Source organism: Protopterus annectens, chromosome 13.part0 (genome assembly GCF_019279795.1).
Source record: "Protopterus annectens isolate FY-2018-M chromosome 13.part0, PAN1.0, whole genome shotgun sequence".
NCBI classification, from domain to species: domain Eukaryota; kingdom Metazoa; phylum Chordata; order Ceratodontiformes; family Protopteridae; genus Protopterus; species Protopterus annectens.
The window spans coordinates 949,285,006-949,303,014 of record NC_056747.1 but is presented as its reverse complement, the minus strand read 5'-3'; the positions used below and the strand labels follow the sequence as shown (position 1 = coordinate 949,303,014).

Below are 18,009 nucleotides of genomic sequence, written 5' to 3'. Positions count from 1 at the left end.
GGCACCTGCCACAACGCTTACCAGTACCAGAGTTGCCACTTTTTAAAAACCCAGATCAGCACATTTCAGAACTACAGTAACCTGTTTTATAGCAAGGATTTTCATTTATTTCTTTCAGACATAATTTCATTTTTCCTGAGGTTTTCTGAAGTACTTATTTAATTCAATATTTCCAGTCATCCCTGTTTTTTTTCTTTGACTTATATCAATCAAAAGAAGCAGTTATGACTGGTGGATGAAAATGTTATGGTTTGCTTTTTTTGAAAGACACTTTGTGATATCCCTACCAGTAAGATTATGAAGTTCAAGAAGCCTGGAAATCCTACAGATGTTTCGTTGTGGCAGCAAACCTTTGATATGATGTTGTCAGTTTTCATTCTGTCCTCAACTGTTGGGTTCGAATCTGACTGTCTGATCCAACTTGGCCGTTCCTAAAGCTCATGGCCACCAAAAACTCTCAAGCTTTTCCCCTACCCATTATGCACCAACCCCTAACACACCTACATACCTCAGATCGTTTGCTGCCTTTTACGAAAAGCATGGTTAGCTTGAACTCTGGAGCATTTAAGACAAGTGTATTTTTCTGCATATTTTCTATATATTCTTATGGGATCCTTACAGATGCTTGACTGCATCTTTCACCGAATCCCAATTTGGTGAGCATACTTGCGGGAAAGTGCTGTTCACCGAAGCATCACTTTCACGTAAGTATGCTTGTTTTTCTGGTCGTACTACGGTGGTAACGACCTCGGAGTAAAAATATTAAAGTAGGGCGATGTGGGGGGGCACAGCTTGCTTGCCCCACTGCATTCAAGTAGATTTTGTGGAGGTTTTTTTTAACATACTTTAACAAAAACGCTTTTTTGATGAAATAGCTTTTGTTAAAGTGTGTTCTGTGGTAATGGATTCGGGCTTTTGAACTTTCAGTCAAAAGTCCTAGATCCATTCTTATATATTTTGTTTCTTTTACACTCAGTGTAACTCTTTTTACCATTGTTGGTAGTTTTCTTTCCTCTACTTTTTCTTTTACCTCATTGTGTACATGTCTGTGTAATTCTCTTAGCATAGTTGGCACTTTTCTTCCGTCTTTATCCTTATTTTTCATATATATGAGTGTGTGTGTGTGTGTGTGTGTGTGTGTGTGTGTGTGTGTATATATATGTATATATATATATATATATATATATATATATATATATATATATATATATATACACACACACACATACTTTCTCCCTTTCTGTTTTTTTCTGTAAAATCGCCATATCTGACAAAGCACTGTGTGGCTTCAAAAAATGTCAAAAGTCTGGGCAAAAATTACCCTTCTCAGATGCCCATCCTTTTTGTAATTGTTTAGACCCACAGCATTTACAAGAGGCTTGTACTGTCTGCAAGAATTTCAATCCAGTAGCCTAAGCAGATAGGAGAAATAAGTTAATATTGAAAGGTTTGCTTCCATCTTCATTTGGAGAGGCCATCTCTGGGACTTAATTCCCCAAAACAAAAGTTAAAAAGATTAAGTGTCCAAGGCCATCATCTTCTTCCATGCCTTCATTGGAGCTGCCGAAGAAAAATCTAAAACAGATCCGAAATCAGCTCAGGTCCTCTTTCCTTCAGATCTGACAAGAAAATCTTCAGATCTAAGCTCTTCTGATCTGAGGATTCTTCCGAGGACAAGATATTCCCAGAGGTTGGATCCAGTTCCTACTAGGGTTCCTTCTCCTTTCTTTGATAGATGCCATTCAAGGTCACCCTCCCATGTATCATGCCATTCATCCAGGAGTTTAGCTGAGGAAGATGTGGACAGGATAATAAGGAAGTTTCTGCTGGTGCAGATTTAAATAGTTGTTCTCCCGGCTCCTACCCCCTTGGGTCAGGGAGCCCGCCCTTCTCTTGCACCTCCATTGTCTACTGTTTCTCTGATCCCACCAATTTTTCAGAGTCCCTGGATCTGATCCTTCCAGGGCTATCCTGCTTGGATCCGAAGATTTCCTTTATTTTCGTATCCAAAAACTTCTATGAGCGCACTGACTGTGACTTCTTTGAATCTGGATGACTCTCTGAGCCAAAGCTATCTTCTTGAATCTGAGGCTTTGGAGTTGTCTCTGTGATTTTCTCAGCCATCTGTGCCCCCTCGGAGCTTTGGCATTGGATAGCTTGGGTCCAGCTTCATTGTCTGGGGGTTGCTCTCAGGGCGAAAGGAGGCAGTGCTCCAGAAGCCAGTCTTCTTGAAGTGGCTGTTTTCTTTCTTTCCATGGCGGTTGTTTTCTTTCTTTCCATGGCGGTCTGCCTTCATGGTTGTGAAGATGACGTTTTCTATTCCAACAGGATGGACAGAGCCACCACTTTGAGCCTCAAATTCCAGTTCTCAAATGTCTTTACACTTGGAGCCATATCATTCTGCGCCACAGAAACAGCCAGCCCAAGGCCCCCAGATCACCCAACAGGGTATTACAATTTCTTCTGACACTTCACTGGATCATCCCACTGAGGAAGTTCCTCAGAAGAGGAAGTGCAAAACTCTTTGCAATAGTCAGTCACTGAGGATACTGATTTCAATGAGGGAGAAGGGTCCCCACGATCACCTCCTGAAAATGTCTCATTTGGAGACATTCTTGAGATCCTTAAACAGAGAGGTTGCTGGACCTCCACCACCCCTTCACCAGAGGAATCAGTATTTCTGAAGGACTTTGGAACTGGCCCATCTACCATCTGGGTTAGTGTGCCCGCCAACAAGCTCATTGATTTCATCTCTATGCGGCAAGGAAGGAGTCTGACTCAGTTGAGCCAATCCCAAAGAGGCCAGATCAGATTCTGGGTCCAGTTGATGGAAAGGAATTCTGGAGTAAGGGAGTGCCAGTGGATGCCATGGTCATGGTGGCAGCCACTAAGAAGGAACTTGCTGAGCAACTTCCTCAGTCCATCCCCCTAACAGGGAGTCTAGGGTGATGGACAGGTTTGGGTAGCGTCTTTAGGCTTCATTGAATTTTGCCATTAGGTCGCTGAACTATTTGGTGTATTTTACCAGACTACAAAGGGATTTGATCAAAGAACTTTCAAAATCCCTTTCCAGGGCCATTACTGCTGAGGCTCAATCTTCTGTGGCCTCCCAGTTGGCTACCCTTCAATCCATTTCAGATTCATCCATGAGGCTTATCTCGCATGAGTCAAAGGTGTTTCGGGGGCAGCGGGTTCAGGCATAACCATTAGAAGGCATGCCTGGATGCTCGTGTGTGATTTTGCAGACCTCTTCAAGTCCTCATTTGTCAGAGATCCCTTTGACGGCAGTTTGTTGTTTGGCCCAAAAGTGAAAGACACGCTCTCTAGGTGTGAGAAGGATGGAAAGACAGTCTCTGCAGTGGACATACATTTTTCGACCTTTCAAAGATACTTTTTTAGGAATCAGCAAGGTGGTCAGAAGATGTGGGCTAGAAAGTCCCCGATCCTTTCCAGGACCCATGTGGAGATGGTCCCCCCAGGGGCAGAGGGGGAAGTCTAATGGACGATGATGCCCCCGTGGCAGAGGAGGCTCACAAAACCAGGGGTCCAGGGATTCTTTTTCTGATCGAGACCCTACCAGTGCTCCTGAAAGGGTCCGATTTGTCCACCTCTGGAAGCAATCGGGGATTGACTAACCTTGAACCAGAGAGCCTTTCCTAATCATAACAAGAGATATTTTGGTGCAGGGGATTATTTCCACAGTTTGTATAATTCCCTTTTCCCTGCCACCTCCAGCTGTATGCAATATTCCAGATGTTCCACTCAGTCATAGGAAAGAAGCAGCAACAGAAATGCAAAAACTGCTAGGAAAGAGAATCATCCAAGGGGTCCCACCAGACCAGAGAGAATCCGAAACTTACTCAAGGTTCTTTTTAGTGCCAAAGAAAACAGGGGACTGGCAGCTAATTCTGGACTTTAGCGAATTGAACAAATCAGTGCATGTTACAAAGTTTTGGATGGTCATGGTTCAGTCCATTCTACCCTTTCTGGGCAAAGATGACTGGATGTGCTTGATAGTATGCATCCTGAAGGTCTGTCACTTAAAAATGGCAGACAATCCAGAAGGTATTTATGCTTCTGGCTGGGAGACAGTCAGTATCAATTCAGCGTACTGCCCTTTGGCCTTACCATAGCACCCAGGGTGTTCACTATATACATGGCAATAGCAGCAGCTCACTTGAAACTGCAGGGATTCCAAGTGTTTCCACATCTAGACAACTGGTTCATTACTAACCCAGCCAGTCATCTACTGGCTAGCAAGAGACCAGGTGATCCAGACTAGTTGTCATTTCGGGATAACCATAAATTTCAAGAAATTTCAGTTACAACCAACTCAAACCTTGGAATTCATAGGAGCAGTCTGCAGCATGAATCAGGAGTACAGACTATCAGGTTCCAAGTCAGAAAAATAATTTGCAGAACCAAAGTTTCAGCCCGTTTAATTCTTCAACCCTTGGGGTCACTGTCAGCTGCCATTATCTTAGTCCCTCTAGCAAGATTTTATGTGAGAATTCTCCAGTGGATGTTGGTAACACAGTGGTCAATTTTTTTCCCAGCACATGTCAACACAGACAACAATCACGCAGGTATACAACCGATACCTTTGGTGGCAGATTCAATCAGGTCAGATCAGGTTCTACAAGATTGTCCTTTCATTGCCCTTCAACCCAAGGCCATAGTGACCACAAATGCTTGTCAAATTAAGTGGGGAGGCGGACTTACTGAGGAAAACAGTCCAAGACATGTGGTTCCCCGAAGAGTCCAGTTTGCATATCAGTGTTCTAGAGATGAGAGCAGTGCTCTTAGCACTGCAGGCCTTCCAAGATGCTCTCCCTTTAGGGCAATTGCAGTTCAAATGGACAATCTGTCACAAACAAGGAGGGACCAGATCTTAACCCTTGTGTCGAGAAGCACTCAGAGTGTGGGAATGGGTGGTCTCGTCCAACCACTTTCTTACAGCAATGAACATTCCAGGGACGTCCACTGTGATAGCAGGCAAATTGAGCCGGTCCAGTCTTCTACCTCACAAGTGGTCTGTCAAGAAAGTGACAAAAATGATATTCCATTAATTGGGCCAGCCTTGCTGCAATCTATTTGCTTCTCAAGTACACAAGTGCAGCAGCTATTTTGCTCTAATCCCCCCTAAGGGGAATCACTGAGAGATGCTCTACTCCATGATCGGTCCCCTGGTCTACTTTATGCTTACCCGCCAGTTCCCCTAATTCAGGGTGAAGAAGCAAGGTGATTCCTCATTGCACCTTACTGGCCTATACAAATTTGTCCCCTTCCTATGGCCTCATCTACTTTAACAACCTTGGATTCTGGATCCGTCTCCAGACCTCCTGCCTCACCTGATAGGTATAATTAATTTGGACATCTCAAACCTCAAGCTGATAGCGTGGTCAGACAGTCTGTGCTCTCTTACTCCATCCAGCATATACCTTTATCGTCCCATAAGGCTTCTCAAGAAAACTTTATAGAAGTAAATGGAAAAGGTTTGTTTTCTGAGCACAACAAAAATGCACTGACCCCTTCTCGCCTGCTGTACTGGTGTACTAGATTTTTTAGCAACGAGTTTTAATGAGGGAGCTAGTTCTCCCCAATGATTAAGGTTCAGTTAGCAGCAGTCCCTAATTTTCCTATTGGATTTGAGAATTCTCCCTGACTTCGTCTAAACTTTGTAAAGCATTTCTGAGAGAGACACTCCTGCTTGAGACCTCCATATAAAGACCCTACCCCACCATGGGATTTAAACTTGATACTGCAAGCCTTGACTCATTCCCCCCTTTGAACCAGCAGCAAAATGTGATCTTAAGTTTTTGACCTGGAAAACTCTCTCAGTAGTGGCAATTACCGCTGATAGAAGAATTTCAAAGCTTCAAGCATTGTCATCTAAACCTCCTTGTTTGATCTTTGATAAGGGTAGGGTCTGTTTAGATACCAATGCATCTTTTCTTCCCAAAGTGGTATTGAATCCACTACCAGTCAATCAGTCTACTAATTTGCCAGTTTTCTTTCCGAAATTTGCAAGCAAAGGTGAAAATATGTTGCATTTGTTAGATGTTCACAGACAATTACATTTTTACTTGCGTAGAACAAAAGAAATTAGAAAGACATATTTGTATCCTGTGTAGATTCTAAATTGGGCAAATCAGCTGCAAAGGTGACTTTAGCCAGATGGCTGATGGACTGCATATCATTCATTTACAGCAAATTAGGTCTATCCTTACCAAGACCTCAGAGCCCATTCAACTAGGTGTATGGCTACTCTTCAGTATTTCTCTCTAGAGCTTCCATGGATGACATATGTGCGGCTGCAACTTGGTCCAACCCTTATTACTTATTACAGATTGGATCTGGTCTCAAGGGGAAGAGCAGCTTTTGGCTCAACTGTGCTCAGGAATATCCTTCCTTAGAGTCCACCCTGGAATTTAGGTAGCTGGGGACTTTATCCCAACAGTTAACAGTAGAATGACAATTGACATCATCAGATAAAGAAGTTATGTACATACCATAACGTTCCATCTGTGTTGCCCATTTTCATTCTTCCTCAGCTTCCCACCCATCAACCTCCACCCCTTGCCTCCACTGTCCTTAATATTGAGCTCCAGGTATGACATTTCTGTCAAGAAAGTTGTAGTGATTCTTTCGACGTAGTGTAAGACATCAAACAAGATCTGAAGTTTGTTGGGGGTTGGTGCGTTATGGGTAGGGGAAGAGCTTGAGAGTTTTTGGTGGCCATGAGCTTTAGTAACAGCTGAATTGGATCTGAACCCAACAGTTGAGGAAGAATGAAAATGGGCAACACAGATGGAATGTTATGGTAAGTGCATAACATCTTTTTTTCCCTGACCACTCCAACACCATTTTTCACATGGGGCAGTGAAGTGCACTAGGTGGTAGTACCATATCACATGTTGCACTACAGTTCACAATTGCAGTGAAGGAGAGTTTGTGCCACTAATGTTCAGTACGTACAAATCAGAATAGAGACCATAAGACAGATTACACAATTGCACTTGGATTGCCCATAAAAGTGTAAGCTAAGAAAAACTGATGTGCGATTTTGAGAAATGGACAATCGTGTAACCCCCCCCCCCCCAAAGAAAAGTTGAAACTGTCAGTTGCCAATCTACTAACCTGACATGTTTTTTTTTTTGTTACTAACACAGACATTCAACATATCCCTGAGATAAAATGATAAACATTTTGAGTGGATCTTAAAGGATAATACTTCAATTTTCTTTTTCCTTGACCATTTTAATGGTTGCATGTTCAGTTTAAAAATGAATATGTACCACCTTCAGATAAGGAAAGTATATGTTAATTAGACTGTACAGAAAACCTTGTAAGTCTCACTTGTGTTGCAAAAATATATCCATTTCCTGCATCAGCTAGCTGCTTTATAGAGGGACATGCATAAACCAATATGTATAACTTATTGTTACTGAGTGCTTTCATGCTTTGATGAGAAGTAACATTGACCAATTTTTTTTTTTCTTTACCAGCTTAGGGAAAATAGTGAACCACAGTCTGTCATGTCACTCAGTGTGCTCTTACAGAAATTCAAGTTCTATGCTTGTACACCCTGAGTGGCATGATGGACCAGCTCTCTCTACCTCCCTTTGTGACCCAAAACTGGATAATGAGAAAGAGATCTCTTATATAGTGGAGTTATTTTAAACAGATAAGAAATGTTTTTGTAAAATAACTCCTTTGCATAATACTGATCGCTTTCTGGTATAGGCTGTAGGTGTCGCTTCAATGGCTGTTACTTCAGTTCCTGTGTTGCTTTCAGTCACTTTCACATCACTGTTACCCAAGCCTTAAGGTACAGCTCAGTGCTGCTGCATAGCAGGTACAGATAGGTACTGCCACAGGGGAATAAACCAGTAGATGTCATTTTAAAAGTGGGGTGGGTGCCCCAGTGGTATACCGCCTGCGCAGTTGGGGTGCTTGGGTACATTATTTAGCATCTATGACAACTATTTTTGCCAGCACATGAACTTTTTCCTCATGATACACTTAGCATATTGACAGTGCACTGTTGCCCTCTTGTTTCCTGGCAGCAGTATTGAGAAAACATAGCAGTGGCCAAGGAACACTTGGAGTCTCTATAGGATTTGGATAAGAATTGCATTACATTTCTAGATGAATGAATGAACTGCATACCTGTTGTTTGCATCCATGTTTGCTACTGAAGAGCAATGTGTTTGGACCGCAGCGGTTAGGTAATAAAACATGTAAAGAACTTCATGACTGCTCACTTTGTGTTTGATAATCAGATTAAATGAGATCACAGGAGAAATACTTGCATACTGTACTGAAGCATGTGCTTTCATGTTCTCGACTTTGTATAGTATTTGGAAATGTGATCTGTTCTTAACTTTCTATGGTGCACAGATATTAAAACATTCTTGCCTTAGAAAAATTATGTCCTGCTATCTTAGTAGAAAAAGTGGACAAATTTACTTTACTGTCATTACAGTAGTTTACCAGATATTTTTTGCACTGAAATTAGTTGCTTTGTCGTCTAGTGCAAGAATATAGTTTGGATTTCCTAACTGAATATTTGAGGTATATGTTGTATTTACATTGCTGTACTTAACTTTGTCAGGTTTTTTTTTGTCTTTTCCACTTTCCAGGGTCACCACTGAGCAGCCTAGGGTGACTACTTGATAGAGGGAGAGAAAGAGAGAGAGTGTGTGCTAGACAAAATGATTTGGTGATGCTTTTCAATCTATTAACTGTATTTATGGCTTTTTTTCTTTTTTTCCTATGACCACATTCTGTTTTTTGCAGGTGCTTAATCAAACTGAGGATCATCGCCAGAGGGTCTTGCAGGCAGCAGCCAAAAGTATCCGTGTGTGGTTTATCAAAGTACGCAAAATGAAGGCCATATACCACACACTGAACCTCTGCAACATAGATGTCACTCAGAAGTGCTTGATTGCTGAAGTTTGGTGCCCAGTGGCAGATTTGGATTCCATTCAGTTTGCTCTCCGAAGGGGAACTGTAAGTACCAATATTCAAATATCTCCTTGCAGTGTTTGTCTGATTTCAGTTGTATGTGTATCTTAAATTTTAAAATGCAGTTAACAGTGATTTGTATTTAATTATGTTTGAATCATCTACTGTAGCATCCATGGTATCTGGACAGTAACATCTTTTAGCTGACATGTGGTGGGGCTCACATTTTCTGAGTTCTCAGGAAATGAATTAAGTGTTTTAAACGCAACATTTTTGTGACTAATTCTTATTTTTTCATCAGTCTATAACAGCAGTATGTTCTTGACATGATTCACAACCACAAACGGTAATCTCACAGGAGACTGTCTAGTTAATATTTCTGCTTTAAATGCAAAACCGCATTCTTCATATAGTATCTTTAGCCTGGGTAGAGACACATTATACTGCTCTGGATGTTTGCTGCCATAGTTTTCTACATTCCCAGAAGTAGTACACTGTTACACTCCTTGCTGAACATTTTGCCAACACATTGGAGAGGAAGCCATGCTGAATTTGCTGACAGTGTTTGGGATTTATAAACAGTATGTACGACCATCCATTGAAAACTCAATACTTCGAAAGGCAATTAATCGAACACAGCTACTTGATCAGCACCTTATCAAACAGTTTAAAAAAAAAAGAAATATGTTTTTTTCCAAGGGGCAAGCTCCTGTGTGCTCGCCATGCTCCCTGCTAATTATATATACCGACTCCAAGATCACACTAGAGTGGGGAAAGTGTAAATTTTATTATCCCCACTGTACTGCCGCCTCTCATAATAACACAGCCTGCAAGTATTTCAGCTGAGTTTTTGATCAGCTGTGCCAGCGTTTTTCTAGGTTTGACAAGATGCATCATAATTTAGAGATCAGTAGGGTTTCCAGACTTTGACATCTACGATATGAGATTTCAATGTCAAGAATGTGGCATTCTGCAGAATGCCCAGCCTCAGGACCACCTCTTACAGTATCACCCTGCATTAGAGGAGATTGTAGCATTAGATGGCCCCAGACCACCCCTCCTTCCCAGGATAGGCATGCTCATCCTCCCCTACCATATTCTTGACCTCTAATTGATCTTGGGTCACTTGGGCAATAGTCTGGTCTTTGCCTTTCTACACTACTGAAGATAAGTCATCAAGCAAGTAGCTAATGTAGTGGTCCAGGAAGATTCCACCCCCCCCCACCCAAGAATGGTTGACCTGATGTTGTTTGCTCAACCCTATTCACCCCTGCCTGTTTCCTCCAATGCCCATGTTGCAAATGGAACATAGGTCACCTGGGTTTATTCAGGACTTAATCACTGTATGCCATGGAGTCAGGAAGTGACTTAAACTTGATATGCAGCCTTATTTCTGTCAGACATTCCCAATTTTGCATAATGGCGCAGATAATGCATGTTACCTTTGCAGATATTTGATTTGTTGCATGAGCTGTAATTTTGACATTGAGTACTAGGTTGTCTCATAATGAATAGATCAGTCACCATTATGTCTCACATAAAGAAAATTGCCTAAACATAAGACTACCAGAAGAGTCAGTGGTAACTTAAAGACAGGTCTGTGTTGCTGTGAGTTGATAAACTGTGTTTGTTGTAATGTTGTTGAATGTTGTGTCTTTCGGCTTTTCCCGGTTGAATAAATGGACTAATTTTATTCAGTTATCTCTGGCTTTCATAATTTTTACCACTGTTCCCCTTTGGGTCTATTGTTAGAAGAAGATCGAGACTGCAGTTTGACACATCTTTGAAGTTTGATTCCTTTGAATTGTAAACTGCCATCAAGAATATGTCTTGGTTCACATGTCAGTGCAGGAGTTGAAGTATGTACTCCCTACTAATATAGCAGACCACTGCTTCATTGTCCATACCGATTTACCAAGGTTCCAACTTTAATAGGCTGTGCAGGAGCTATAAGACAAGGGGAGCTTAACTGCAAGTGGCTGATATTTGGTATCCTGTTATAGATACTCACCTTCCTCTGGATTATTGCTGAACTGAAGTGAAGTCCTCACCCTAACAGTTCCGGCATGTATACAGTATTTGCAATATGTACATTTAAGGTTGATGGGGGGGGGGGGTGATGAGCAGATACTTATTTTAACACCCCCCCCCCCCCACACACACACACACACAGAATGGAGATTGATGCCTCTACCTGCACCCATTCATTCCCAGGAAGCAGGAGACTGATATTCCAATGATAACTGAGAGCCTTTGGCTCATTTGTTCTTGCATAGGAATTTCATTCTGCGTATCCACTGTGTTTGGTGTTGCAGAATGAGCCAAATGCTGTTCCTGTGGCATGGCCTTCCCTCTTCCTTGGCAGGTTCCCCACTCCCCTGACTATTCTTTCAACTTCCATTGTTGCTGCTGTTTGAGGGGAAGCATGGCTCTGCACACTGAATTCCTCTTTGCTAACTGTGCAACTGCACTCTGCATTGCAGGCTCACTAAGCTAGAGCTCCAGTGGGTGTAACACCTAGTGCTCCCGCTACGTATCATAATGTGGCAAAACAAAGCTGCCTCCCCACCCCCACAGGATGCATGAGTCAGCAATATATCCTCCCATCACTCCCACCTTCCTCTGCCAGCTCCTGCAAATACCAAAGCTGCTATTTGAATTCTGGCTTCAGCCATAACTATGAGCTAAAATTACCTCCTTATTTTTTTACACCATTCCCACCATCTGTTGATCTTCAGCTCCTAACAGCCAGTCATCTCAGTAGTTCCCCAGTTCATTCAAACAGCCATTGGGGTGATTCCAGACACTTTTTGTAATTTAATGCTGTATCTTCAAATGCTTTCCTTGCTAAGCAGGTGAAGGGGCCATGCAGTGGGTTGACTGCCTCAAGAAACTTGGCCAGGTAGCAGCCCTGCCCCAGTCCTGAACCACATGAAGTAATTTTCCTAGTCACCACCAGGGAAATCACATTTCCCTATGTTCTGTCGGTGCATCCACAGTCATCTACTCTGTTTTAAGAAGTTGGGGAGAGATCACCCGTTCATTCCTCTCTTACCCTGTCTGGTACCTGCCGTGTTATGGCTTCTGATCAGAACCCAGTCACCTGGTCAGACCCCAGTCACCTGTGTGGCAATCAGGGTTCCATCCTTCTGTGCTGTAGAGCCAAGCTAAGTTAACTTTCTTAGATGGTGTTGGATGAGCTGTTGTACACATTAGTTTTTGTTTACGCAGAGAGTATTAATGGTGCAGCTCTTTGCAGCTGTTAGGAGAATATGATGGAGTATAGGAGATGGCTTGTAACACTCACTATAACACTTGAACAAGATGTTCTTTTTCTTCTCCTGTGGAAGTTTGCAAGGAGATAATCGGATGTGTGTGGATAACAAAATATGTTCAATGGCAAATGGATGTTGCCAGCTTGACAGCTTGTTGTATATTCTTCCTGAGTTTAAAATCAATTTTTCTGCTTTGATATGTTAAACATTGTAAAGAAAACTACTTTGTCTTCTGAATGTAAAAAAAAATAATAATAATGTAACATGCTTTTAGAAATGAAAACTATAAATTGTTTTGTTTTTGTATATTTTAATAGGAGCACAGTGGTTCTACTGTCCCTTCCATCTTAAACAGGATGCAGACAAGCCAGACCCCACCAACCTATAACAAAACCAATAAGTTTACATATGGCTTTCAGAGTATTGTTGACGCTTACGGCATTGGTACTTACAGAGAAATTAACCCAGGTAAGAGCAAGAACACAGATGGAGATTTAGGGTATTAATCTTGTTAATACCCTAGTGCATCTTTGCCATTTTTACTAGGTGTTTATTAGGCTAACAACCACAAGGGCCTTTTTAAGCCTAGCCATGCATCCCAAATTTCTGACAAGTTCTGATAACCTTGATGAGTCTAAGCAGGGGTTTGGGAGATGAAACATTTACACGCAGGGGCCTGAGAGATGAACCATTTACAGGTTGCCTGTGTCCATTAGAGACATAGGTGCCAGATCATGGATGAATTTTCTGTTCCCCATCCAGTTGTATAAGTTGTACTTGAATTAGGTTAAGGAGGAACTCTGCTTCACATTGATAGGGAGCCTGTTCCATAAGTCTCTGGGATACATACCCGTCTCTCCAGCAGGTCCTATTTATAACACAGGCAAGGTTTAAGTCTCTAGAACGGGTGATTCTGGTGCTGTTTTTTTTTTTTTTGTGAATATGCAGGAGGTCCACAGAGTGGGGTCTGACAATGCCCTGTATGTCAGGCATAGATTTCCCCTCAAAAGCCTGTAGGAGACAGAATAGAGGGATACTGTCTTGAGGCGATCTGCATAGGAGATTTTACTTACACCCTGTATTCTTTTAGTGAGGAACATCTGTGGACATTCCAGTTGTTGGAAATGCCTGGTTAGGTATATACCAAATGGGGCATTGTACTCAATGATTGGTCTGATGAATGTCGAATACAGTGAAACAATGCCTTCTTTAGACTTAGATGCTATACCTTTGTTTATAAGTTGCGCAACATAGAATGATTTCCTCACTACTGTGGATATGTGATAGTGAAAGGATAGATTACTATCTATGTGTGTCCCTACGTCCATGACTACTGGGTCACTGGGTCAACTCTAAAGGGTGAATTGACAGTATAATAGTTACCAGGGATGTATGACTTCCCGTAGGGTACTATTTTGCATTTCCTGGCATTTAGTTGTAGTCCATGGCTCTGACACCAGTTGTTTGTGTCAGCCCCTCCTGGAGAACATTTGTGTCAGTGTGGGATTCAATGCCGACAGCTAATTTGTAGTCTGCAAACTTAGTCAGCCAGTGACCACTGACATTGGCCTTGACTTCAGAGAAGTAAATGCCAAACAGCAGCATTCCAAGAACTTTTCCCTGAGGGACTTCACTTGTGATTGGCCTCTTTGTAGAGGTGGACTCCCTAATTCTAACTTACTGAGTTCTGCTGTGAGCCAGTTAGCTATTCATTGGGTGACATACGAGTTTGTACCTAGCCTCTTGAGTTTGTCAAAAATGCCCAAGTCGGGTGTTGTGTCAAATGCTTTGGCCAGGTCAAGATAGGCAGTGTGAAGCATTTTTCCCTCATCCATTGCTTTGGTGACCTTCTCAAAGAAGTCCACCAGCTTGAGTAGGTATGATCTGCCCTTGACACAACCAAACTGGGTTGGGTCCAGTGTCTAGAGGTTTACTATATCTCTTTTGATCACTTCCATGACAATTCTTTTCATGGCTTTACATATAAGACCAATGAGACTTATGGGTCTAAAAAATGAAGCAGAGGTAAAAGAAAACCAATAAAAGTAAAATCCCTTTGTGCCAGAAATTTTTTTTTGTTAACAGCCAGAGGAAGGTTTAACTGCAAAAGTGAAGGGTTAGTTTGTTTGGCAAGCTGTTGCTACTGCAATAGTTTTTACATTGGGAAAACTACTAGGAATTGAGTGTAGGATTGGTGAGCATGTACAAACCATTAGAAATAAAGATCTTAATAGTGCAGTTGCGAGATAGAGTATGGTTTGTAACAATTTTTGTAAATTAATTTTTTTTGTAGTGGTGAAAGTTAATCAATCTGTATTTACTGATCAGTTTAACAACTGTTTTGAATTTTTAGAACTTAAATGGCAAGTTTTTTTTGCGTGCCAGTATGGCACTGGGTTTGAATGAGACTGTTTCAGTTAAAAGCTTGTTGAAATATAAATATTTTAACTATTTACTGATTTATACTGTTTATATTATTTATGTTATGCGGTGGTGGTGCTGCGGTAGCATTGTCGCCTCACAGTTAGACGTTGCCCGTTCGATTCTCAGTTAGAGCGTCTTCTGTGTGGCAACATGCATGAATGGACATTCCTTCGTTGAAGGTTGTACGTTAGGGCCGGCAAGCCAGCACGTAAAAATCTACTGCCAATCATTAGCGGACCGGAGTTCCGCTGTGGCGACCCCTAACCGGGAAAAGCCGAAAGACACAACAATTGTTTATATTATTGATTTCTTAGGTAATGTTTGTTAGAGAGGGTGAGTTAATCAAACAGTCTTTGTAGGTAATTCTACAAGTTAATTTTTGCTTAAAAATGATTTTATTGGTTGATTGATTTGTGACATCATTTTCACCAGTCATTTAAATTTGTTGGAATGGATGTGTTTTTTATTCTGAAGAAGTTCTAAAATTAACCAGAATGAAAACACTTAATATTATTTCTATGCTTCTCATGTGGTGATTTTTTTCCTGGCACAAAGGTATTTTACTTTTATAGACTTATGGGCCTGTAGTTTCCAGGGTCTGTATCTGGCTAGATGGCCCACTTTTGTGCAAAGGGGTGACTGTTGCTGTTTTCCATTCATGAAGCATGAAGCCTGTTTGAAGGCTACAGTTAAATAGTAATTCCAGAGGTCTTGATAAGTCATGTTTCATGCTATTTAGAAGGCATCCCAAGATATTGTCTGGACCCATTGATGCAGTGTTCTTAGTCTTAGAGAGAGAGCATTAAGGACCTGTTCCCTTGTGATAGTAGGGGGAGTTATATTTAATGGTATTTTGTGACGGAAGGTTGAGGTGAGAGACGAGTAAAGCTGGAGCTGAATTTATCAGCCAGGAGGTTTGATATGTCTTCTAGCTCAGTATAGGTAGCTCCATTTACAATGAGCTCTGCACGCAATTGTGTATTGCCTTTGAGATTGCAGACATAGCTGAAGAATGCTTTGTGGTTGCCCTTGGCCTGGAGGCCAAACTTAACTAGAATTTGGCTTTGGTAGACTTTATTTGTCTTCTGAGTTATTTGTTTAGTTTGATGAGAGTGATTTTATCCTGCTGGGAATTGCACCTCCTAATTTTTGCCATGATTTTCTTCCTTCTGTTATACAGCATATTGATTTTGTGATTCCACCAGACTGGCTTGTTTTTTTGAGATAGTTCTGTACTTCTTCCTGGTGGGTACATCAGCTATTAACATGCTTGCACAGGGTTTCTGTGAACAGTTTTGCATAAGCAGCAGTGTTCTCAGGGTTTATGGGGGCTTAAAATTTTGCCAGGTTATTTTTAAAACAAAGATGACAACAGTTTATATGTATTTAAGCACTTCAGATCATTTACTTAGCACTGCTGGTAATTCCTTTTGAAAGGTTTATTGGTGCAGTAAGCAGAATTCTTTTACTTTGGTTACTGAAATTGGCTCAGAAATCACTGATAAGTAGTGTATTATAAAATCGTCAGAACTTGGAAAGTGGTGATGTCTTGACTGAAATCAATGTTCCAGTATTCATAACAGATGGGTTCTTGTCCATTGACATCTGGCTGGGGTACCAAGACTTTACTTTCCTAGGATGTATGTCCAGATGATGACCTCAGCTCATTGACATAGAGGTATGTAGACAGAAGTATGCGTGAGAGTCTCTGACTATCTTGTTGCTCGAATGCAGGTTATCATTTGTTTGTTTTTATTGTAGCTTCACTTGTAAGATTCAGATAAGTGCCCTGTTGGCGATCCTTCCTTTATAAACTTTTGAGTGCATATTAACAACAGAGCCATCCAAAGCAGAAACACAAGCAACCTCTACCCCCAATACAACCCAAATGACACATAGCCCACAGACTCATTGTGCCAATAAACCACAGCCCATAAGGCAAACCAACGTACCCAACACACTAGTCATAGGTGACTCTGTAGTCAGGCACATTGATGTCCCACTCACAAGGCTAAACAAGGAGAAGGTTACTGTCAGCTGCCTTTCAGGTGCCAGCATCCGCCACATAACCCACGCACTCAAGTCACTCCACAACAAGTACAAATATGACTCTGTCATTGTCCATGTTGGTGTGAACGACCTGAGACATACCTCCCTGGACTACATGAAAAGAGACATGGAAGAGCTCTCCGATCTTGTAGCCCAAGCAGGTATGACCCTAGCTCTGAGTAACATCCTGTCATCGCCCGGAATGATACCACAATACAAGGACAAAATGATTGACTTCAACAATTGGCAAAGCTTCTGGTGTTATTGTAAGGGGATCCAGTATCTGTCTGCCTGAGATGACTTGGTCGACAGACCACGATGCTTTGCCAGAGATGGCCTGCACCTGTCACCCCTGGGATTCCAGATACTGGCTAAGGCTCTTGCCGCCCCTATAGTGCCTTTTTTAGGCAAGGTTCAAATGACAAATTCACCACTGTAACAGGAACAGGCAAGCAAAAACTGAGGGTAATGCTACTCGATGCTGGAAGTCTAAATGTCAAAAGGCACTCACTCGAGGCACTCCTTAAAATGGAGAACATATATATCTGTGCAGTGACTGAGACCTGGTTCAAGGCTCTAGAGATCACCCCTGCATTACCAGGCTATAACTCATACCACACATTTTGGCCATCTAACCTGGACCAGAACACCAAAGGCAGAGGTGTGTCCATATTCATTAAGAATATCTACACCTCCAGGCTAGTTGCGCAGCGTAATGCATCCGAGGATATCCAAGTGCAGCTAACTCTGGGCAAAACTGCAGTCCAAATTTTAGCTTGCTACAGATCCCCCACCATGTCCCAGGAGTCCCACTCCTCTTTACTTGATATACTAGAAAATATTAGGGTTCAACCAAACACCCTAATAATGGGTGATTCAACTACCCCACCATTAACTGGGAAAACTACTCGTGTACCAACTCCTTCGCTCAACGCTTTCTGGAATTCATAAATTCCAATGCCCTGGATCAGCTTATCCACACCCCTACCAGGGGCAACAGTATCCTAGACCTAGTCATTACCAACATGAGTGATCAGTGTTCCACACCTGAAGTCAACTCCTCGTTGGTCAGATCCGACCGTAAGCTAATCACCCTAGATATCCGCATCTCACCCCCACCCACCATTAAGGAAACCATGGTAAAAAATTTCTCCGAAGCCAATTTCATGCTTCTTAAGACAGAAGTGGCGAACTTCATGACACCCATGCAGATGGACAGTACAGTCACGACTGCTGAATCATACACAAATGCACTCTATAAACACTTAAACGAGTGCATGGATTGTGCTAT

The 18,009-nt window shown here is 41.9% G+C and overlaps 1 protein-coding gene across 1 annotated transcript in view; it reads left to right on the top strand.

Annotated features, from left to right (window-relative positions):
* ATP6V0A1 (ATPase H+ transporting V0 subunit a1) overlaps positions 1-18,009 on the top strand; it is a 1,075,307-nt gene that overhangs the window by 562,388 nt on the left and 494,910 nt on the right. Inside the window, exons 10-11 of the mRNA XM_044054711.1 lie at positions 8,803-9,015; positions 12,563-12,713. Of these exons, the coding sequence (XP_043910646.1) occupies positions 8,803-9,015; positions 12,563-12,713 (364 nt within the window). The remainder of the gene's footprint in view (positions 1-8,802; positions 9,016-12,562; positions 12,714-18,009) is intronic.